The 25,216-nt window shown below is 47.7% G+C and overlaps 1 protein-coding gene across 3 annotated transcripts in view; it reads right to left on the bottom strand.

Annotated features, from left to right (window-relative positions):
* The window catches only part of agrn (agrin), a 552,899-nt gene that overhangs the window by 160,680 nt on the left and 367,003 nt on the right, over positions 1-25,216 (bottom strand). For all 3 annotated transcript variants that reach the window (XM_070860482.1, XM_070860480.1, XM_070860483.1), the window contains one exon: positions 7,296-7,511. In XM_070860482.1, coding sequence (XP_070716583.1) covers positions 7,296-7,511 — 216 coding nt within the window. The remainder of the gene's footprint in view (positions 1-7,295; positions 7,512-25,216) is intronic.

Genomic DNA, 25,216 nt, shown 5'->3' on the forward strand with positions numbered 1-25,216 from the left:
AAATGGTCAGAGGTGAACAGGCCACGTGACTCCAAGTGAATCATCGGCGCTTAACTATTTCATCTGAATTCCCACATCACAACAGTGACGACACTCCAAAAGCACTTTATTGGTTGTAAAGCGCATTGAGACGTCCAGTGGTCGTGAACGGTGCTATATAAATGCAAGTCTGTCTTTCTTCTCTCAGAGGGTTGTAAATCTGTGGAATTCGCTGCCCAGAGAGCTGTGGAAGCCGGGATATTGAATAAACTTAAGACAGAGACAGACAGTTTCTTAACCGATAAGGGAATAAGGGGAACGGGCAGGGAAGTGGACCTGAGTCCATGATTGGATCAGCAATGATTGTATTAAATGGTGGATCGGGTTCTCGGGGCTGTATGGCTTACTCCTGCTCCTATTTTTATGTTCTTTCTTTCTTTCGAAAGGTGACCAGAGCACCAACACTGTGAGACGCGGACTACATGTTCATCGGCGACTGTGCCTTTAGCTACCTGAGCTCTGGAATTCCCTCTCCCTAAACCCCTCTACCACTCTCGCCTCCTTTAAGACGCTCGTTAAAACCTGTCACGCCACCAACGTTCCCGTTAAGCCGCATGGTCGCGCAGCGGTCTGGAGGTCCCGCGCTGGCTGCCCGCTGGCTCGTGCACGGGAGAACCTCGCAGACGCGAATATTTGAACGGGGCCGCGCAGCCCGTTAAAGGGAACGGTGCGTCCCAAAAAGTAATCATTAGAGGGATTGTTGCCTGCCACCTGCCCGCACCAAACCTTGTCCGATTACACTCCCTGCGATGTGCCTTGGGAGGTTTTGCTACATTAAAGGTGCGACAGAAATCCACCTGTCTGTACGTAGCCCCGTGTACTGAGACAATATCGAAAACACCTTCAGCCAGGCAATTCAGCTTGTAGCACACCTTCCAGTAAAAAACATTGGCTGCAATTTTCATAACACCACGGGTAACAAATTAAAACAATTGTGCAGTGGTGCAGATTTAATGAAGCAATAGCAAGTGTTCGAGCGAAACCAGTGAGAGGTCACTTCACAGTTGCAGTCATTATTAAAGTAGTTACAAAATAGAAAGCTCTAACTAGACAACAAAGCCTGTTACAGTAAGTGCTAATGATCGTTCACAGTGTTTAAAGAGCTGCTGTCAACCAGGAAATGGAAAGGCAACATCTATAAGCTAACGGAAGGGGAGGAGTGCCAAGTGAGGGAACCGAGAGGCACCGCAGAGAACCGGCAGCAGAGGGCAGTATACCTGAGGTAAGGTCCTTGCCCCTCTCCAGCCAGGCGTGCCAGTGGTGGCTGGGATGTGTTGTGACCGGAGTTTCTCGCCCCTCCTCCGCTCTCCAACGGTGTACCGTTCTGAGCACCGCCCCTCGGGAAGCCTTGGAGGGGGCGCAGCACAGATTCACCAGAATGATAGCGGGCCTACAAGGGTTAAATTTTGAGGATCGGTTGCATAGATTAGGCTGGCAATCCCTTGAGCATAAAAGATTAAAGGGTGATCTAATCGAGGCGTTTATGGTGATAAAAGGATTTGAGAGGGTAGATAGAGAGAGGAATTATTTCCTCTGGTGTAGGGGGAGGAGAGCAAAACAAAGGGGGCATATTTGTAAAATGAGAGCCAGGCCGATCAGGGGTGATATCGGAAGCACATTCTTCGCACACATGCTGGAGCAGGAGAATAACGGCAGTGAAGAGGGACGTCACCAAGATCCAGGTCGGTGATTGGAGCGTGGGCAGGTACTGCAGAAGCGGCGAGGTCGGGGCGAAGGAGCGGCGTGTGATCATGGAGCAATGTGATTGGGGCCCAGGAGAGGCGCGAGTTCGGGGCCCAGGAGAGGCGAGGGACCAGGGGCAGCACGGGCCCAGCCCACACTGCGATATGTGGGCGCACTAGGTCCGTGCAGCAGAGCTGGTCTCCAGTCGTCTTGGTTAATCCTTGCCACTGGACCAAGACCGAGCTCTGTCAAGCCCGTGTGGTGGCTGGTGTGCAATGGTCACCACACGTTAAAAAAATCCACGCACAGGCATCTTCCACCCTTCAGGATTTAGTTCGGGACCTGGAATTTTAGGTCCTTCATTGAAACACCTGTGTGACATGCATCCTACATGGTTACTGTTGGTACTATCACAAGGTGTGCCACCAGAGGGCACCGCAGTGGGAGACTTGTAGGTTACCTGTACAGGTGTGCCTGGCCTAGTATAAAAGGCAGGCCACCAGGTGTGATCCTCACTCTGGAGTTATGAATAAAGGACTACGGTCACAACAGTTCAAGTCCAACACAGTGCCTCGTGGAGTCATTATCAGAGCATCCAAGGACATAACACAGTGAACTTTTTGGCGTGGAAGCAAGTCATCCTTGATTCGAGGGACTACCTATGATGATCTTCACACAAAGGGTTAATGGAAATTTGGAACTCTCTCCCCTAAAAAACTTGCTGAGGCTGGGAGTCAATTGGTAATTTCAAAATGGAGATCGATGGATTTTTGATGGGCAGGGGGATATTAAGGGTTACAGACGCTAGGGGGAGTTCAGCGATGATCGAAATGAATGACGGAACAGGCTCGAGGGGCTGACTGGCCACCGCCTGTTCGTTTGCGCCAAGAGGCTCACGACGTTTCACAAAGTTGGACACAGACGAGGAAGAAAAGGACACGTCGCGCTTCCCACCTCCGCACAAAGTCCCAAGTCGATTCACAACCAATGGATTGCTATTGAAGCGCAGCCACTGTCAGTAAGCAGGCATATACTTGGCCAGGCACAGCAAGGTCCCGCAAGGGAACAAATGGCCGGCTAAATGCATTTTTAATGGTGTGCACTGGAGCAAGAATGTTGGCCAGGATTCCAGGAGAACAACCTCCTCTTTCTGACAATATTAGCAATGACCATGTAAGGGCCGGCTCAATACTCCTCACAGCTTGCTGTTCTAATATCCATGTCGAATATCACAATGCGTGCGTTAAGCATTTGCATGCTAATATCTCCAACAGTGGTTTCGAGCCCTGACAACAGAACAAAACGCGCGCAAAAAAAAAATAGATATATATTTTGCGGAGGCAAAATTAACCCGTGCCTGAACCGTGTGAAGAGGTTATTTGTAAATCATTGGAAAAAATATATCTGTCAAGGAGCAAATATTCTCTGTTCCCAGAACAGGGCAGGATGGATGGAAGGAGCAAGTTAACAGGAACGAGCAGCAGCAACATGGACACGCGAGTAGAATGTTAAATCAGCACAGCTCTTTATCGGGATGAAGTGGAAGAGACGTTACACTGAAGCTTTGCTAGCTGGGGAGGGGGTGGGATGAGCAGCACTGCGAGACCACAAACACACTGACACTGGGGGCCTCCCGACAGACCACAGTACTCTTCCACAGAGACAGAGACAGAGAGAGCCAATTGGAGCGAGGTTTCGACAACAGCTTTTGCTGTTGGATTCCTAGTCAACTGCCAGAACACGTCAGATGTGCAGAGAAATCTCACTACTTGGTTGGTTCTCAAGAGCAGGTTGCAGCAAGACCAGTAAGGCATTTACAGCATCAATCAGACAGTTTTATCCCTGGCCCACAAAGGTATAGTCCTTCAGAGGGAGGGTTCATCACCCCACTGGTACCAGCTTTTTAAAATTGATTCTCGGGATATGGGCGTCACTGTCAATGCCGGCATTTATTGCCCATCCCTAATCGCCCGCCAACAACTGAATGCTAGGTCATTGCAGAGCTGAGTGATTATTTGCACCAGTTTTTTTGTGTATCTCCTTCTGCGCCTGCGCGCTCTCGACTCCTAACCCAATGCCTATCTATGCAGACTCCTCAAACCCGAAACCAGAAGTGGGGCATATATTGTGAGCTGTGCTAGATAGGGTCAGGAACTTGGGCTGGTTGGGGCGCATGAGCTTGGGTCATGTGATTATGGAGACCCAATCAGAGCATTTTGCTAGTGCAAATAAGCACGTCCCTTTCAGGGGGCAGTTAAGAGTCAACCACATTTCTATGTGGTCTGGAGTCACATTTAGGACAGAACAGGTAAGGGCAGCAGATTTCAGTCCCTGACAAACATTAGTGACCCAGATGGGTTTTTCCAACAATCCAGTACTTTCATGCTCACCATTAATGACACCAGGTTTTTAATTCCAGATTTATTTAATGAACTGAATTTAAATTCCCCCAGCTGCTGTGCTGGGATTTGAACTCACGTCTACTGAATTATTGGCCCAGGCCTCTGGATCACTAGTTCAGCAACATAACCACTATGCTGCTCTTCCTGTGGCCTTCCTGTATCTTACCTCCAAGTGACCATTCTTCCTGAGTGATCCCAAGGCAGGAAGATGCAATTGAGTGATTTAATTGAGGTGCTTAAGTTGTTTAAAGGATTTGATTGGGTAGGTCGAGAGAAAATATTTCCTCTGGTGAGGTGAATCCAGAACAAAGGGGGCATAAAATTAGAGCCAGGCCGTTCAGGAATGCAGTCAGGGAGCACATTCTTCACACAAAGGGTCGTGGAAATCTAGAACTCTCTCCCCTAAAAAGCTGTTGAGGCTGGGGTCAATTGAAAATGTCACAACTAAGATTGTTAGGCAAGGGTATTAAGGGTTACAGTGCGGGTAGATGGAGTTATGATACAGATCAGCCATTGAACGATGGAACAGGCTCGCGGGGCTGAATTGCCTACTCCTGTTTCTATGTTCTCGATCGTGAGGGGCATCACAGGTGAGCCAGATCCTGTACCCATCCTACTACCATCATGGCCGCTTTCTCCCTTCCCCACTCAGGTGAGCAAGGCCATAAAATTCCAAATCAGGCTCGAGGGTTTATTTTCAGAGGTATAGAATTGAAAAGTAGGGAAGTTATGTTAAACCTGTATCGAACCTTGGTTAGACCACACGGAGTACTGCGTACAGTTCTGGTCGCCATATTATAAAAAGGATATAGAGGCACTGGAGAGGGTGCAGAGAAGATTTACAAGGACGATACCAAAAATGCGAGGGTATACCTATCAGGAAAGGATGAACAGGCTGGGTCTCTTTTCTCTTGAAAAAAGAAGGCTGAGGGGTGACCTAATAGAGGTCTTTAAAATTATGAAAGGTTTTGATAGAGTGGGTACAGAGAGAGTGTTTCCACTTGTGGGGAAGAGCATAACTAGAGGCCATCGATATAAGATAGTCACCCAGAAATCCAATAGAAGAAACTTCTTTAACCAGAGAGTGTGGAATTCGCTACCCACGGAGTGGTTGAGGCGAATAGTATCGATGCGTTTAAGGGGAGGCTAGACAAGCGTATGGAGGAGAAGGGAATAGAAGGTTATGCTGCTAGAGTTAGATGAGGACAGACGGGAGGAGGCTCGAGTGGAGCATAAACGCAGGCATCGACTGGTTGGGCCGAATGGCCTGTTTCTGTGCCGTATATCCGATGTAAGACCCCCAAGTGGCCAACTGTGGCATTGCTGCTGCTACACTGGATGAGATTGATTCAACAACAACAACAACAACAACAACTTATATTTGTATAACTCTGCAGAGATCAAGAGTTGACATTTCTCTGTACCCCGCAGAGACAATGAGCTGACGACCAACTCCCGGTTAGGCAGCTTAGGCAACAGAACAACAAGCTGTATTTATGTAGTAAATGTCCCAGAGGTAATAGACAAGAGCTGCAAACAGAAGCCAAGCAGTGGTGGAAGGGCCAGGGGACTTGGGGGCTGGATTTTAATTTGCTGCGATCTGCGTTAAAGGGGCTAGTAACGACCTCACAATGTGGCTGGTAGACGGACCGCTCCGTCAGCGCCGTTGCTCTTCCTGCTTTGATCGGGCCCTCGGACCTATTTAGGAGACGAGTGGGCGGAATGTGCTCCGGGAGCATCCCCCGCCCTGTTGGACTGGCGATCGAGCTGAAGGGGCTTGGGCTCTTGCTATCGTGACTCACACACCCCTCTCACCTCCACCTCCCCACCCCGCCCCACCAACCCCCCACATACCCGGGGACCTCTGGACTGTCTGATATTGGGCCAGGCTGCATCCCTATACTTGGTGCTGTATCTTCCAAAGCTTTGACGTGGTCTTTCCCACTTCTGGATGTCTGTAATTCTCTCATTTCCCTTGGGCTCCAAGTGTCACCTGGCTCAGTCGGTAGTCCCTTCCCTCTATATAACACGGAGAGAGGCCATTCGGCCCATCTTGTCACATAAAGCTATCCATTCAGTCCCATTGCACTGCCCTTTTCCAATACTATTTTGTTCTCTCAAGTATGTATCCACTCTCCTTTGAAAAGCTATTTTGGGTACAGGCTCCCTCCTCCTCCAACCCCCCCCCGCCCCCCACCTCCCACCACTGTTTGTGATGGGGTGCAAATGACCCCAAACCTCTCCCTTTGAGTCAGCAGGTTGTAGGTTCAGTCCTGTACTTCAACATCTCAGCTGACACTTCGGTGCAGTGCTGAGGCAGTGCTGCATTCTCAAAGGTGCCGTCTTTTGGATGAGATGCTAAACTGAGACTCCATCTGCCTGTTTAGATGAACAGGAGAGGCTTTGTTCAAAACGTGCCCTGGCCCCGGTCCTCGTTCGACGAAAACAACGCCAAAAAAATACTGATTAACTCATCATTCAACTCATTTGGATGTGAAGGCCTTGGAGAGGGTGCAGAAAAGATTTATGAGAATGATTCCAGGGATGAGGGACTTGAGTTACGTGGGTAGACTGGAGAAGCCGGGGTTCTCCTTGGAGCAGAGGAGATTTGATCGAGGTGTTCAAAATCATGAGGGGTCTGGACAGAGTAAACAGAGAGAAACTGTTCCCATTGGCAGAAGGGTCGAGAACTAGAGGACACAGATTTAAGGTGATTGGCAAAAGAACCAAAGGTCACATGAGGGAAAAATGTTTTACGCAGAATCTATGTGGTTAGGATCTGGAATGCACGGCCTGAAAGAGTGGTGGAGGCAGACTCAATCGTGGCTTTCAAAAGGGAGTTGGATAAGTAGCTGAAGGAAAAATAATTTACAGGGCTACGGGGAAAGGGCAGGGGGGAGGGAGACTGGCTGAAGTGCTCTTGCAGTGCGCCGGCACGGGCTCGATGGGCCGAATGGCCTCCTTCTGTGCTGTAACCATTCTACGATTCTATTTGTTGCTTGTGAGATCTTCCTTTCACAATTAGCTGCATACCAACAGTGACTATACTTCAAAAGAAGTTCATTGGCTGCCACGATGGCAGATGAATGCAACCCCTTTCTCTAGCTGTAGCTGGATGTTCCTGTCGCATTGAGCCATCAACTAGTTTCCAAAATGAATCTCAAGACTTACCGCAAGGACCTTTGCTGACAACCTTGATCCTCCGTTGCTGAGTGCACTGGGCCATGTCCAGCTCACATTCGTTACTGTACGTGGAGTAGTCCGAGCCACAGACCGGGGCCACGACAGATGGACACACGCCTTTCTTGCAGACGCACATACCCTTGGCCGGCTCTTTGGGATTTCTTTCACAGACGGCTCCGAATCCACAGAGGACACCTCTACACACTGGGGGAAAGAAAGGGAGATCGCCGTTAGAGACCTCATCTTTCTAATGTCCTGCTCCACCGCACAAGTTCGACTGAGGTTAGATCCGAGAACGCAACGTAAAATGCTCATCAACAAACCAGCGTGATGCTGGTGGAACAATGTCTTTACATAGAAACATAGAAAATAGGTGCAGGAGTAGGCCATTCGGCCCTTCGAGCCTGCACCGCCATTCAATAAGATCATGGCTGATCATTCACCTTGGTACCCCTTTCCTGCTTTCTCTCCATACCCCGTGATCCTTTTAGCCATAAGGGCCATAGCTAACTCCCTCTTGAATATATCCAATGAACTGGCATCAACAACTCTCTGAGTGAAGAAGTTTCTCCTCATCTCAGTCCTAAATGGCTTACCCCTTATCCTTAGACTATGTTCCCTGGTTCTGGACTTCCCCAACATTGGGAACATTCTTCCCGCATCTAACCTGTCCAGTCCCGTCAGAATTTTATATGCTTCTATGGGATCCCCTCTCATCCTTCTAAACTCCAGTGAATACAGGCCCAGTCGATCCAGTGTCTCCTCATATGTCAGTCCTGCCATCCCGGGAATCAGTCTGGTGAACCTTCGCTGTACTCCCTCAATAAGCAAGAACGTCCTTCCTCAGATTAGGAGACCAAAACTGAACACAATATTCCAGGTGATGCCTCACCAAGGCACTGTACAACTGCAGTAAGACCTCCCTGCTCCTATACACAAATCCCCTAGCTATGAAGGCCAACATACCATTTGCCTTCTTCACCGCCTGCTGTGCCTGCATGCCAACTTTCAATGACTGATGTACCATGACATCCAGATCTCGTTGCACCTCCCCGTTTCCTAATCTGCCGCCATTCAGATAATAATCTGCCTTTGTGTTTTTGCCACCAAAGTGGATAACCTCACATTTATCCACATTATACTGCATCTGCCATGCATTTGCCCACTCACCTAACCTGTCCAAGTCACCCTGCAGCCTTTTAGCGTCCTCCTCACAGCTCACACCACCGCCCAGCTTAGTGTTATTTGCAAACTTGGAGATATTACACTCAATTCCCTCATCCAAATCATTGATGTATATTGTAAAAAGCTGGGGTCCCAGCACTGAGCCCTGCGGCACTCCACTAGTCACTGCCTGCCATTCTGAAAAGGACCCGTTTATCCTGACTCTCTGCTTCCTGTCTGCCAACCAGTTCTCTATCCACGTCAGTGCATTACCCCCAATAACATGTGCTTTAATTTTGCACACCAATCTCTTATGTGGGACCTTGTCAAAGGCCTTTTGAAAGTCCAAATACACCAAATCCACTGGTTCTCCCTTGTCCACTCTACCAGTTACATCCTCAAAAAATTCCAGAAGATTTGTCAAGCAGGATTTCCCTTTCATAAATCCATGCTGACGTGGACCGATCCTGTCACTGCTTTTCAAATGTGCTGCTATTTCATCTTTAATAATTGATTCCAACATTTTTCCCACTACTGATGTCAGGCTAACTGGTCTATAATTACCTGTTTTCTCTCTCCCTCCTTTCTTAAAAAATGGTGTTACATTAGCTACCCTCCAGTCCATAGGAACCGATGTTGTAAAATGATCACCAATGCATCCACTATTTCCAGGGCTACTTCCTTAAGTACTCTGGACTATCAGACTATCAGGCCCCGGGGATTTATCGGCCTTCAATCCTATCAATTTCCCCAACACCATTTCCCGCCTAATAAGGACTTTCTTCAGTTCCTCCTTCTCATTAGACTCTCGGTCCCCTAGTATTTCCAGAAGGTTATTTGTATCTTCCTTCGTGAAGACAGAACCAAAGTATTTGTTTAACTGGTCCGCCATTTCTTTGTTCCCCATTATAAATTCACCTGAATCTGACTGCAAGGGATCTACGTTTGTTTTCACTAATCTTTTTCTCTTCACATATCTATAGAAGCTTCTGCAGTTGGTTTTTATGTTCCCAGCAAGCTTCCTCTCGTACTCTATTTTCCCCCTCCTAATTAAACCCTTTGTCCTCCTCTGCTGTATTATAAAATGCTCCCAGTGAACAGTGATGGGGTACGGAAATAGCAGAGACTGCACCAGGTGGACCTTGTCTCTTTTTCAATTGACTCGTTCCTGGGATGTGGGCATCACCGGCAAGGCCAGCATTTATTGTCCATCCCTAATTGCCCTCGAGATGGTGGTGGTGAGCCGCCTTCTTGAACCGCTGCAGTCCGTGTGGCGAAGGTACTCCCACAGTGCTGACTTTGTCGTAGCGGTTTGGTACAGGTGTGACGTCCGAAATCCGGAAACCTCGGGACCGAGGCCGTTCCCGGATTTCGGAACGTCTTTGCCTGGGCCGAGGAAGGTAGGTAGGGGAGGTAAGTCAGAACGCCGGAGGTCATGGTGAGGCCAGGAAAAGTCGGTCTGGTCGAGATCGGGTGGCCAAAGGAGCCCGAATTTCGGAACATTTTACGGTTTCCGGACGACCCCACCACGGATCAGCCTATTATCCGGAACATTCCGGATTTTGGACGTTGCACCTGTACAACTGATTGTCCTCTGAAATAGCCTAGCAAGCCAATCACATACAGGCCAGACTGGGTAAGGACGGCAGATTTCCTTCCCTAAAAGACATTAGCAAACCAATTGGGTTTTTACAGCAATCCAGTCGTTTCATGGTCACCATTATCAATACAATCTTGTTATTCCAGATTTATTTAATGAACTGAATTTAAATTTCCCAGCCGCTGTGGTGGGATTTGAACTTACGTTTCCAGATTTTTAATCGAGGGTGCAGGCCTCTGGATTATTAGCCCAGCAACATAACCACTATGCCGACGTACCCATCTAGCAATTACTACACATCCGAGTGGAGATCTTATAGCGGTATATAACATTGTTAATGGAATGGAAAAGCTAAATCCAGAATATTACTTTAAACATACAGTAGTAAAAGCTACATTTAGTACTGCTTCACACTAATACATGGATTGGGTTTCGAGATACAGTCCGGATGGCAAAACCTTGGAATTATTTTGGAGATTGAGCGCTGCAATTGGAGAATGTCAGGTATTTGCAGATGGGACAAATAGACTTCCTCATGCCTAATGAAGCTGTCACCACAATGGGGGCCAAACTTTCCTGAAGTGCATTTGCGATTTACCTGATGGGTTAACTGGACCACAGGGAAGCATTCTCTATTAACTCCAGCTATCCTATACCTGTGTGTATAACCAGGTTATAGTCACAGCACTGCTCCAGCCCAGGTTACCCGGACACAACTGGCAACACCTCTCCCCTTCCTGGATGTTGCAACCCGCAGACATAACCCCAGGCCAGGCTCCCCCAGTGGCCGAGGCAGGAACTGCAACACCCTGGCACAGTGCGGGGAGCCCCGCAACAAAAACAACTTGCATTTATATAGCCTCTCTAAAGTAGTAAAACGTCCCAAGGCGCTTCTAACAGGAGCATTATAAGATAGAACATTTGGCACTGAGCTCCACAAGGGGAAATTAGGGCAGGTGAAAAGAGGTAGGTTTTAAGGAGTGTCTTGAAGGAGGAGAGAGAGGTAGGGAGCGGCGGAGAGGTTTAGGCAGGGAGTTCCAGAGCTTGGGGCCCAGGCAACAGAAGGCATGGCCACCAATCGGGGATTGTGCACACTACGGAAAATGCCGTTCCCGCCAAGCTCGACTTAGAATCAGAGAGTGGCCTCCTTCCGTGCTGTAACCATTCGGCCTGTTGAGCCCGTGCCGGCTCTCTGTAAGAGCACTTGAGCTGGTCCCACTCCCCCGCCCTTTCCCCATAGCCCTCGCACATTTTTTTCTTTCAGGTACTTATCCAGTTCCCTTTTGAAAGTCACGATTGAGTCTGCCTCCACCGCCCTTTCAGGCAGCGCATTCCAGATCCCAACCACTCGCTGCGTAAAAAAAAGTTTTCCCTCATGTCGCCCTTGGCTCTTCTGCCAATCACCTTAAATCTGTGCCCTCTGGTTCTCGACCCTTTCCGCCAATGGGAACAGTTTCTCTCTGTCTACTCTGTCCAGACGCCCGATGATTTTGAACACTTGCAAGGCTCCGGCCGACGTGACCACGAGAATGGAGCTACATCTCCCAGCATTCCCCAAGAGTTGCCCCCTCTGCGTAGCGTGCGGCAGAGCACGCACTTCCGGTCTACTCAGCGCCCCAACAAGATCGCCCGACGGAGATTAAAATCGTGAGCTTTTCTGGAGGTGAATCGGCAGTTGGGCTGAATCTTCATTAAAAATGGTGGCTAAATCACGAGAGTTGGCGTTACTGGACGAGGGCTCCTGTCACAGAGAGCCAGCTATAAATGGTTCAATGGTGGTGGAGGCAGACTCAATCATGGCTTTCAAAAGGAAGTTGGATAAGTATCTGAAAGAAAAAAAATTGCAGGGCTACAGGGGAGTGGGACTGGCTGAAGTGCTCTTGCGGAGAGCCGGCACGGGCTCGACGGGCCGAATGGTATCCTTCCGTGCTGTAACCATTCTATAATTTTTATTTTAAAAGGAGGAAAATTGGTGAATAATATCAGGGCTTGTTTATCTCTAAGTTCCGAATTCCGATGATTCCAGCACATGAATCTATCTTTCCTCCTTTTCTCTGCATGGTGGCTCAGCTTCAGACAGCACGGGGGTGGAAGTCAAGCCTTTACGATGCCAATTTTAGCCAAGCCAGCCCATAACATTTTTGTTGCAATTCAATATTTCTCATTACCCCGAGGTTAGGCCCATCTTTAGAGTCAATTAATTCTGTCCTTGATTTAGTTGCCCCTGGCACAAGGTCTCATTACTGGGAGTTTTATTGTAAGATTGATACAAAGCTGTCGCAAGTGAAAAGTAGTGTAATTCCAATACTTGTAGATACAGGTAATTGGAAATAAATAATCACGTGTCTAATGAAGAGGATCCACAGCGCTCCCATATCACACAGCTAGAAAGTCTCTTCTGATTTTTGTCGGGCAAGGTTATAAAAGGAAACGGAACCAAACTGGGTAGATGGGGGGTGAAAAAAGACAAGACTTGCATTTATTGCTTTCATGACCACTGGATGTCCCAAAGCACATTACAGCCAATGAAGTGCGTTTTTCGAAGTGTAGTCACTGTTGTAATGTGGTAAACACAGCAGCCAATTGGCACGCAGCAAACTCCCACAAACAACAATGTGATAATGACCAGATCATCTGTTTTAGTGATGTTGATTGAGGGATAACATTGGCCCCAGGGCATGGGTGATACTTCCCTTGCTCTTCTTCCAAATAGTGCCAAGGGATCTTTTACATCCGCCTAAGAGAACTCGGTTTAACATCTCATCCGAAAGACGGCACCTCCGACAGTGCGGCACTCCCTCAGCACTGCCCCTGGATTTTTGTGTTCAAGTCTTTAGAGTGGGACTTGAAGCCACAATCTTCTGACACAGAGGCGGGAATGCTACCCACTGAGCCACAGCTGACAAAGATGGAGTTAAGATACAGATATAGATACAGATCAGCAATAATCTAATTGAATGGTGGAAGAGGCTTCGAGGGGCTGAATAGCCAGTTCTGTTCCTATTTTCTTGGGGGTTAGATGTACACAATTTGTAAGATCATCCAGAGGAATCCTTAACATTGTGTCTAGCATTCTAAATTCCATTTAACTCTTACAAAATACAATACTGAAGGCGAATCAGGAGGTGCACTGGACTAGGAATCAATTATTAAGGATGTCATAGCAGCGCATTTGGAAAGAGGTGACATGATAGGTCCAAGTCAGCATGGATTTGTGAAAGGGAAATCATGCTTGACAAATCTTCTGGAATTTTTTGAGGATGTTTCCAGTGGAGTGGACAAGGGAGAACCAGTTGATGTGATGTATTTGGACTTTCAGAAGGCTTTTGACAAGGTCCCACACAAGAGATTAATGTGCAAAGTTAAAGCACATGGGATTGGGGGTAGTGTGCTGACGTAGATTGAGAACTGGTTGGCAGACAGGAAGCAAAGAGTAGGAGTAAATGGGTACTTTTCAGAATGGCAGGCAGTGACTAGTGGGGTACCGCAAGGTTCTGTGCTGGGGCCCCAGCTGTTTACATTGTACATTAACGATTTAGACGAGGGGATTAAATGTAGTATCTCCAAATTTGTGGATGACACTAAGTTGGGTGGCAGTGTGAGCTGCGAGGAGGATGCTATGAGGCTGCAGAGTGACTTGGATAGGTTAGGTGAGTGGGCAAATGTGTGGCAGATGAAGTATAATGTGGATAAATGTGAGGTTATCCACTTTGGTGGTAAAAACAGAGAGACAGACTATTATCTGAATGATGACAGATTAGGAAAAGGGAAGGTGCAACAAGACCTGGGTGTAATGGTACATCAGTCATTGAAGGTTGGCATGCAGGTACAGCAGGCGGTTAAGAAAGCAAATGGCATGTTGGCCTTCATAGCGAGGGGATTTGAGTACAGGGGCAGGGAGGTGTTACTACAGTTGTACAGAGCCTTGGTGAGGCCACACCTGGAGTATTATGTACAGTTTTGGTCTCCTAACTTGAGGAAGGACATTCTTGCTATTGAGGGAGTGCAGCGAAGATTCACCAGACTGATTCCTAAGATGGCGGGACTGACCTATCAAGAAAGACTGGATCAACTGGGCTTGTATTGACTGGAGTTCAGAAGAATGAGAGGGGATCTCATAGAAACGTTTAAAATTCTGACGGGTTTGGACAGGTTAGATGCAGGAAGAATGTTCCCAATGTTGGGGAAGTCCAGAACTAGGGGGTCACAGTCCAAGGATAATGGGTAAGCCATTTAGGACCGAGCTGAGGAGAAACGTCTTCACTCAGAGAGTGGTGAACCTGTGGAATTCTCTACCACAGGAAGTTGTTGAGGCCAATTCACTAAATGTATTCAAAAAAGAGTTAGATGTAGTCCTTATTACTCGGGGGATCAAGGGGTATGGTGAGAAAGCAGGAATGGGGTACTGAAGTTGCATGTTCAGCCATGAACTCATTGAATGGTGGTGCAGGCTCGAAGGGCCAAATGGCCCACTCCTGCACCTATTTTCTATGTTTCTAGACACTGGCTTTTCACCTCTGGTTCGAATCGAACCCAGGTTGAAGTCTCTTCCATTTGTTAGCTGCAGGGGTCCGATCCGAAATGTGTTGCGACAATCTTAATCCAGCTGCTACTGGGCATAGGCCTCACAGGACAAACCTGGCACTACATTTCATTCATTCGCAGGATGTGGGCGTCGCTGGCAAGGCCGGCATTTATTGCCCATCCCTAATTTCCCTTGAGAAGGTGGAGGTGAGCCGCCTTCTTGAATCGCTGCAGTCCTTGTGGTAAATGTACTCCCCCACAGTGCTGACTTTGCCGTAACGGTTTGCTACAACTGAGTGGCTCGCTGGGCCATTTCAGAGGACTACAGGGCTTTAAGGGTTAACTCGCCCTTTCTCCTTTGAGTCACTGAATCAGGAGCAGATTTTCTCACTCGTCTCAATGACATACTTCACATTCCTACACTCAAAAGGCTTTCAGAATCAAAATGACGAAATGTTAGTTAAAAACAATGACCTAATTCCCAGAGAACAGAGAACCAAAAATAAGGCAGCAAGTGATCATCTGAATATAGCATATTGTTCAAGGAACAGGGGCACAGACTGCTTCCATTGCTGCAATGGCAACGAGTATAGCGGGAGGCCGATCGGATACTGCCCGAGACGAATTTCTAATCCGGGGATTCCACAGAGAACACAGCACAAGGTGAGGCTGACTATCAATGAGTCAGTGACATGTTCTCCTGGTAAATCCCTGGCCAAGCCATGTTTTTATATTTATTTGGTGCATTTTTAAAAATGTGTTTGTTCGCAGGATGTGGGCGTCGCCGGCCAGGCCAGCATTTATTGTCCATCCCTAGCTGCCCTTGAGAAGGTGGTGGTGAGCCGCCTTCTTGAACCGCTGCAGTCCGTGTGGTGAAGGTGCTCTCACAGTGCTGACTGTCGTAGTGGTTTGGTTCAACCGAACGGCTCGCTGGGCCATTTCAGAGGGCAGTTAAGAGTCAAACACATTGCTGGAGTCACATACAGGCCAGACCGGGTAAGGGCAGCAGATTTCCTTCTCTAAAGGGCAGTAGTGAACCAGTTGCTACTGAGTTAGTGCATAACACCATTTTATTTTGTTACTCCTGCAGTTTTTTTTAAACCAAGGTATTCTGATTATTACATGTAATGTATGCACCTGTGAGAATTTGTGGGTTCTCGTGTCCCTTTAATAAGGGGCACTTGGCTTTCTCTGTTAACCAAGTATGTAGTTGTAGAGCTGTTGAGTTGGGAGTGGCTTAGCCAGTCACGTGATGTTCACAAGACTCAATAAAACCCCAGTCAGTTGGGTTCGGGGGATCCACGATGAGGCAGGTGGTTGTGAGTCTGGTGGATGAACTGGTAATGTGTAGTGTGATTATTGAGTCTTTTTCTAATAAACCAACTGGTTCTTAATAGCAATGTGTTGCTGTGAATTCTTATGCAAAGAGCCCATGAACAAATACATTACATTGCATAATTTTTCTATTACTGATCCTGTTAGATCCGCAATTATTTGCACTAGTTGTTGTGAGGGCAGCGATAGTTGAACTATTCAGTAAAGAGTGTACGAGACACTATTGTCGAAAACGCACTGTGAATTCCACGAGCTGATCTCCCAGTGGAGCCTGTGAATTACGATGCTGTCATTTCCTCTTTTACCCTTTGAGAGCTGCAGTATAAATCGTGCTTGCAGCTGTTGGCTGTGGGATTAACAATGGAAGCAAACCATTTCAGAGGGCAGTTCAGAGTCATTGCTGAGTGTCTGGAGTTACATATAGGCCAGACCAACATCCTTCAACTCGATGGACGCGGGAAAAAAAAAACGCTTTCAGGACTCATAAAAGTCTGGACCGCAAGCTTCAATCAGGAGTCGCAGTCCCGTTCGAGAGCTGGGAATGTCATAACTTTAGAGGTTGAAATGATTTGTTTTTCTCTTGTAAAGAAGCTGCAATCTGACGTTTCCAAGGTCATCAACTGAGATGAATTATAATTGGTACCTGGGAGTTAGCACTCCATTACCTTCCAGCATCAGAGACAAATTCCATCATTTTCTCTTTTACCTGTAGTCATTTCTTAACAATTGGTCTGTCAGAAATGGGAAGCTTAATGGTCAATTGATCTCACCCTGTTCACACGCATTCGATTCTAAGTACCTTGTAATGGCTGAGAGCCCAGTGAAAATCTGATCGCACTTCAAGAAGAAGTTATTTGGCTGTGTTTATTTTCCCCCATTTAAAATAAAACACACAGACTGTTTTCTCTGATTTCTCTCCCCGCTTGCCCCAGGGGAGGTAGAGCAACTCTCCAGTATCTCACTCATGCCCATTCTCGGTGCCTCTTGTATTGGTTGGTGAGCGTTGGACAGTTATTCAACCTCGAAAGGCACGAAGGCTGAGCCCACCCCCTTTGCGCTCATCCAACACGCAAGCGACACGCACTTTCCAGCAAAAGTCACCGCACAGTGAATAAGATCAGAAACCGTGGCCTCCTTTCCCGGTCTCCAGCTCCGAGACGCAGGGAAGCAAGCCTGGGATCTTGTTGTATCTATGGCTTAGAACTCCCGGGCAGCCTTTTAACAAACAGTTTATTACAGCGCTTCGACACAGCAGCACTCCACTGAGGGGTCCACGGTAGCCCATGGCAACCAGAAACCAATGCGTTCCCATGAGGAACCAGAGTTCTAATTTCTGTGTTATCCAGTTGCCGAACTGAGATCGACTTGAAGAATACAAATGCCGGGTTGTAAAAGGAAGCTTTTGAGTGCAAGTCTCCAGGAAAAGGAATGCCATCCCACTCGAGCACTTTGCATTGTTCCCCCTCACAGAGAACGTGGTACACAGGCTTACCCAGTCTCCACAGGCACCCATTAATAATACAGGCTGATTACCAGCCCGAGCTCCATCACATTTTACCCACTCGAGCAAATCCAGGCTTCAAAAACTGGCTCAGCAGATCCCAATACTTCAACAGCGTTTCCAGATTTATAAATAAATATTTGACCCAATTAAATTGCAACTCAGAGGCAAAGGACACATTATCCTTTTGAACAAAGCAAAAAAAAAAATCACAAATTATACACAAGACAACAGGCTAAGCCTACGCCTCCATCCCTCCCCAAAATGCTGTTAAAGTTGGATCAAGGTTATGGGTAGGCAAGTTCAGTCTCCTGCTCTGCCAAGGAATGCAAATCATAGCTCTAGTTGCAGCTGCAGTTCTGCCTCCGTTCTCACTGTATTGACCCAAATTGAATGTCGTGCGCCAAAGCCAATTCCCACAGACACTGGCACAGTGCCGGTTTAAAGGCACACGGCCGGTTTAAAGGCACACTGCCGGTTTAAAGGCACACGGCCGGTTCAAAGGCACAGTGCCGGTTTAAAGGCACACTGCCGGTTTAAAAGCAAAAGTTGCAAGGCTCATTTGAGGATGCACGGAGGTCACATGGCTGGGTTGTTTGATGATCAGCGCCACTGTTCGTAATATGCACAAACACCCACTCTTAAAGGGGCAGCGCCTTCAAGGAAAAGCATTTATCAATTTTTGCGGAAGTTAAAGGCGCTATATAAATGCAGGTTGTTCAGGAAGCAACAAAGGCCCCCAAAACTAGGCGTTGTTTCCGTTCCATCAACAGCGTGATGCAGGTTGGCAGGCGATGCGTTTGTAAACAAAGTAACATTTCCTAAACACTTCTTAATGAAGACAGGATCCTTGTTTTTTTCCTTTGAATCGACTCCTCCTTTCTTTTGAAGGGGCTGGGATTCCTTTACTCAGGCACCAGGAGTCTCCGGGTACCTCACTAGAAGGGCCAGTCTTCGTGTGTGATTATAATCGCTCCACCACCGGTGGCCGTGCCTTCAGCTGCCTGGGACCCAAGCGCTGGAACTCCCTCCCTAAACCTCTCTGCCTCTCTACCTCTCTCGCTTTCTTAAGACACTCCTTAAAACCTACCTCTGTCTTGTCCTAATATCACCTTAAGTGGCTCAGTTTCAGATTCTGTTTGACGCCGCTGCTGTAAAGTGACTTGGGATGGTTCACTATGTTAAAGTCATTTTCGGCTACCTTGCCTGTCGGGGACAGCGAAGCACTGCTTGATTCCATGACTATCTGTAATGTAGGCACCTGCGAGTATGCTCACAGGTTTGGAGAGCTATTGCATTGCGAGTGGCTTAGACAATCACATGATGTTCACGAGACTCAATAAAACCCAGTCCAGGCAGCGGGCGGTCGAGGGGGTCGTTCAGCCCGACTGCCTGCCTTTCTTCCGCGGTTACATCCGAGCCAGGGTGTCCCTGGAGATGGAGCACGCGGTGTCCACCGGTACGCTCGCGGCCTTCCGCGAGAGGTGGGCGCCGGAGGGACTGGAGTGCATCATCACCCCCGGCAACCAAATTTTAATTTGATGTTTTGTCTAAAAGTTTAATGTGTTAATTGTGCCGGTTTTTAGTGCCCCCCCCCCCCCCCCCACACACACACCCCCCCCCCCGCCCTTTAGCCAGGGGGCACTTGTATAAGTTGTGTGTTGTTGCCCTCAAAAAAAAACGCATAAAAACAAAGGGGCACCTGAAAAGTTTTTGGAGTGTGCCCCTTCCCCCGCCTTTAATCAGGGGACACTTGTTTATTGTCTTGCAACAAAATAGTTATAGAGCTGTTGCATTGGGAGTGGCTTAGCCAGTCACATGATGGTCACGAGACTCAATAAAACCCCAGTCAGTTGGGTCTAGGTCATCCACATGCCTCATGGACTTTACTCCGTCCAACATCCGTGAGCAAGCACCTTGCAAACACTGGGTAGCAATCAGGGGCACGGTTCGCTGCTGGCTTTCCCCGCCGGTGACTCAGGGATAGAGAGGTGAATCGTAATGCTATGACCAGTGAAGCATTTGTTGCAGGCTCGGGACTGTGGGCTGGAGAACGAGCAGAGAGCACAGCCGGGATTGGGTGCCCGCTTAAAAAGACGGGGTGTCTTCAGAAAGGATGTCTTTAAAATTATGAAGGGGTTTTGAGCGGGTGCTGTTGGTTGAGGGAAGGGAAGAATATTGGCCAGCGTGCTATGAGCACACTCGCCCGAGTCAGAAGGTCGTGGGTTCCAGTCCCACTCCAGAGACTCGAGCACAAAAATCCAGGCTGACACTCCAGTGCAGCGCTGAGGGAGCGCTGCACTGTCGGAGGTGCCGTCTTTCAGATAAGATGTTAAACCGAGGCCCCGTCAGCTCTCTCAGGTGGATGTAAATGATTTCACGGCATTATATTGAAGAAGAGCAGGGGAGTTATCCCCGGTGTCCTGGGCAATATTTATCCCTCAACCAACATCACTAAAACTGGACGTTCCTCTCTTCCGCAAACAGCGATTGATGCTAGTTCAATTGTTAATTTTAAATCGCAGATTGATAGCTTTTGGTTAACCAAAGGTAGTAAGGGATATGAGCCCCAAAGGCGGGTATATGGAGTTAGGTCGCAGATCAGCCATGATCTCAATGGCTGGCGGAGCAGGCTCGAGGGGCTGAATGGCCTCCTCCTGTTCCTATGTTCCAACACTGGGAGGACTCCCTTGCTCCTCTTTAAATAGCGCGTGGGATTCTTAATATTCAGCGGAGCTGATGAATCGTGTTTCAAAACCAACACCTCTAAAAATCCAGCGCTCCCTCAGCACTGAAGTGTTGGCATAGACTTCATCGTTCAAGTCCTTCATGAGGCTGCAACCCACAACCTTCTGACTCAGAGGTGAGGTTTCTACCAACTGAGTTAAACTAACACTTGTGATACAAGAACAGTGGTTGGCAGCAGTACAGACCCCATGTAGATGTCAGACACAATACATTTTAATATAAAGATAACTAACCTTCTCGATATTTCACTGACTCTGGCATGATAGATTTTCTTACCTTCAGGTCTTTTTAATGCGAGTTCGATTTTATTTCCCAGGGGTTCCCTGCTGTCATCAGCCAAGCACTTCTTCATTGCATTCAAATTCATCTACCCGTTGCTAGTTATTACCACAGCAATGTGAGTGATTACTTGGAAGTATCAAGTTACATCTTCCCACCTTACATGATGAGAGCATTTTTTTCCAAAAATTAAATATGCTCATTGCTTATTCTGCATGTCTCTTCACACCTTCGCCTCTGAGTCAGAAGGTTGTGGGTTCAAGTCCCACTCCAGGGATTTAAGCACCTAAATCTCGGCTGACTCTCCAGTGCAGTGCTGAGGGAGTGCTGCACTGTCAGAGGTACCGTCTTTCGGGTGAGACGCTAAACCCGCTGGAGTGGAATTAAACTATAGAACCAAAGGGAACCTGTTCAACCTTCATCGTTTCCAGGCGAGATTAAAGGTCGTCCCATTCTCTGTCATCGAACTACAGTATGCGGACGACGCTTGTGTCTGCGCACATTCAGAGGCTGAACTCCAAGCCTTCGTCAACATCTTCACCGAGGCGTACGAAAACATGCACCTTACACTAAACATCTGTAAGACAAAGGTCTAATGTCTCCACGACGACATGCAAATCGTGATCCTGACCAACGGATCCACCACAGACCCAATCCACGTCCGGACCGGGGTCAAGCAGGGCTGCGTCATTGCAACAACGCACTTTTCGATCTTCCTCGCTGCAACGCTCCATCTCACTCTCAAGCTCACCGCTGGAGTGGAACTAAACTATCGAACCAATGGGAACCTGTTCATTCTTTGTCGCCTCCAGGCTAGATCCAAGGTCGTCCCATCCTCTGTCATCGAACTACAATTCGCGGACGACACTTGCGTCTGCGCACATTCAGAGGCCGAACTCCAAGCCATCGTCAACATCGTCACCGAGGCATACGAAAGCATGGGCCTTACACTAAACATCCGTAAGACAAAGGTCCTCCACCAAACTGACCCTGCTACACAGCACTGCCCTACGGTCATTAATATCCACAGCGCAGCCTTGGACAACGTGGACCACTTTCCATACATCAGGAGCTTACTATCAGCAAGGGCACACATTGATGACTAGGTCCAACACCGCCTCCAGTGCACCAGCATAGTCTTCGGTCGCCTGAGGAAGAGTATGTTTGAAGACCAGGACCTCAAATCTGGCCTCCTATATGGCTCAGAGACGTGGACTATATACAGTAGACATCTCAAAGCGCTGGAGAAATACCACCAGCGCTGCCTCTGCAAGATCCTGCAAATCCACTGGGAGGATAGAGGCATCAACATCAGTGTTCTCGCTCAGGCCAACATCCCAGCATTGAATCACTGACCACACTCAACCAGCTCTGTTGGGCGGGCCACATTGTCTGCATGCCCGATATGAGACTCCCTAAGCAAGCACTCTACTTGGAACTCCTACACGGCAAGCGAACCCCAGGTAGGCAGAGTAAACGTTTCAAGGGCACCCTCAAATTTACATTTTTACATCCCTGTCTGGAGTAAAAATAAAACGGGGAAGGTGGCTCAACCGTGGCTAACAAGAGAAATTAAGGATAGTGTTAAATCCAAGAGGCATATAAATTGGCCAGAAAAAGCAGCAAACCTGAGGACTGGGAGAAATTTAGAATTCAGCAGAGGAGGCCAAAGGGTTTAATTAAGAGGTGGAAAATAGAATATGAGCTTGCCAGGAACATAAAAACTGACTGCAAAAGCTTCTATAGATATGTGAAGAGAGAAAGATTAGTGAAGAAAAACGTAGGTCCCTTGCAGTTGGATTCAGGTGAATTTATAATGGGGAACAAAGAAATGGCAGACCAATGGAACAAATACTTTGGTTCTGTCTTCACGAAGGAAGACGCAAGTAACCTTCCATAAATACTAGGGGACCGAGGGTCTTGTGAGAAGGAGGAATTGAAGGATATCCATATTAGGCGGGATATTGTGTCAGTGAAATTGATGGAATTGAAGGCCGATAAATCCCCAGGTCCTGATAGTCTGCATCCCAGAGTACTTAAGAAAGTGGCCCTAGAAATAGTGGATGCATTGGTGATCATTTTCCAACAGTCTATCGAATCGGATTAGTTCCTATGGACTGGAGGGTAGCTAATGTAACACTACTTTTTAAAAAGGGAGGGAGAAAGCGGGTAATTATAGACCGGTTAGCCTGACATCAGTGGTGGGGAAAATGTTGGAATCAATTATTAAGGATGAAATAGCAGTGCATTTGGAAAGCAGTGACAGGATCAGTCCAAGTCAGCATGGATTTATGAAGGGGAAATCATGCTTGACAAATCTTCTGGAATTTTTTTTAGGATGTAACTAGTAAAGTGGACCAGAGAGAACCAGTGGATGTGGTGTATTTGGACTTTCAAAAGGCTTTTGACAAGGTTCCACACAAGAGATTGGTGTGCAAAATCAAAGCACATGGTATTGGGGATAATATACTGACATGGATAGAGAACTGGTTGGCAGACAGGAAGCAGAGAATCGGGATAAACGGGTCCTTTTCAGAATGGCAGGCAGTGACTAGTGGAGTGCCGCAAGGCTCAGTGCTGAGACCCCAGCTCTTTACAATGTACATCAATGATTTGGATGGAGGAATTGAGTGTAATATCTCCAAGTTTGCAGGTGACACTAAACTGGGTGGCGGTGTGAACTGTGAGGGGGACGCTAAGAGGCTGCAGGGTGACTTAGACAGGTTAGGTGACTGGGCAAATGCATGGCAGATGCAGTATAATGTGGATAAATGTGAGGTTATCCACTTTGGGGGCAAAAAAGTGAAGACAGAATATTATCTGAATGGTGGCAGATTAGGAAAAGGAGAGGCGCAATGAGACCTGGGTGTCATGGTTCATCAGTCATTGAAAGTTGGCATACAGGCATACAGCAGGCAGTAAAGAAGGCAAATGGTGAGGCCTCACCTGGAATACTGTGTACAGTTTTGGTCTCCTAATCTGAGGAAGGACGTTCTTGCTATTGAGGAAGTGCAGCGAAAGTTCACCAGACTGATTCCCGGGATGGCTGGACTGACATATGAGGAGAGACTGGATCAACTGGGCCTTTATACATTGGAGTTTAGAAGGATGAGAGGGGATCTCATAGAAACATACAAGATTCTGACGGGACGGGACAGGTTAGATGCGGGTAGAATGTTCCTGATGTTGGGGAAGTCCAGAACCAGTGGACACAGTCTTAGGATAAGGGGTAGGCCATTTAGGACTGAGATGAGGAAAAACTTCTTCACTCAGAGAGTTATTAACCTGCAGAATTCCCTGCCGCAGTTGATTGGATATATTCAAGAGGGAGTTAGATATGGACCTTACGGCTAAGGGGATCAAGGGGTATGGAGAGAAAGCAGGAAAGGGGTACTGAGGGAATGATCAGCCATGATTTTAATCGAATGGTGGTGCAGGCTCGAACGGCCGAATGGCCTACTCCTGCACCTATTTTCTATGTTTCTATGTAAAGCCTCCCTGATAAAGTGCTACATCCCCACCAACACCTAGGAATCCCAGCACTGCCCTAAGTGGAGGAAGAGCATCCAGGAGGGCGCTGAGCACCTCGAGTCTCGTCGCCGGGAGCATGCAGAAAACAAGCGCAGGCAGCGGAAGGAGTGTGCGGCAAACCAGACTCCCCACCCACCCTTTCCTTCAACCACTGTCTGTCCCTCCTGTGACAGAGACTGTAATTCCCGTATTGGACTGTTCAGTCACCTGAGAACTCACTTTTAGAGTGGAAGCAAGTCTTCCTCAATTTTGAGGGACTGCCTATGATGGATGAAACTGATGCCCCGACTGCCCTCTCAGGTGCACGTAGAAGATACCATGACATTATTTTGAAGAAGAGCATGGGAGTTATTCCCGATGTCCACGCCAATATTTATCCCTCAATCAACATAACAAAAACAGATTATCTGGTCATTATCACATTGCTGTTTGGGGGAGCTTGCTGTGCGCAAACTGTCTGCCGCATTTCCCACATTACAACAGTGACTACACTCCAAAAGTACTTCATTCGCTGTAAAGAGCTTTGAGATGTCCGGTGGTCATGAAAGGCGCTATATAAATGCAAGTCTTTCTTTCTTTGGCCCCGGTTTATTCTTCCATTTTCTGCCCACGTCCCAAATCAACTGTAACATTTATAGCACAGAAAATGCTGGAAACACTCAGCAGGTCAGGCAGCATCTGATGAAGGGTCACTGACCCGAAACGTTAGCTCTGCTTCTCTCTCTGAGCCGCTGAGCGTTTTCTGTTTTTGTTTCCGATTGCAGCATCCGCAGTATTTTCTTTGTGTGCAACATTTACAGGTCTCTTTGTCTCGGTTGCCTGCTGAGATCCCATTCTGTTGTCACACTCGTATACACTGACACCAGCCGCTGTGGCAATCGCTGGACAGTCAGCAATGGAACGCTGAAGCATTCTTTTGATAAGAAATAGGAGCAGGAGTCGGCCATTCGGCCCCTCAAGCCTGCTCCACCATTCAATAAGATCATGGCTGATCTGATCTTGGCCTCAACTCCACTTCTCTGCCCTCTCCCTATAACCCTTGACTCCCTTATCGTTCCAAAATCTGTCTATCTCCACCTTAAATATATTCAATCACCCAGCCGCCATCACTCTCAGGGGTAGAGAATCCCAGATTCACAGAATGGGCTACTGAAGTTTCATGAACTCATTGAATGGCGGTGCAGGCTCGAAGGGCCGTGCACCTATTTTCTATGTTTCTATGAAATT

Source organism: Pristiophorus japonicus, chromosome 18, assembly GCF_044704955.1.
Source record: "Pristiophorus japonicus isolate sPriJap1 chromosome 18, sPriJap1.hap1, whole genome shotgun sequence".
NCBI lineage: Eukaryota > Metazoa > Chordata > Chondrichthyes > Pristiophoridae > Pristiophorus > Pristiophorus japonicus.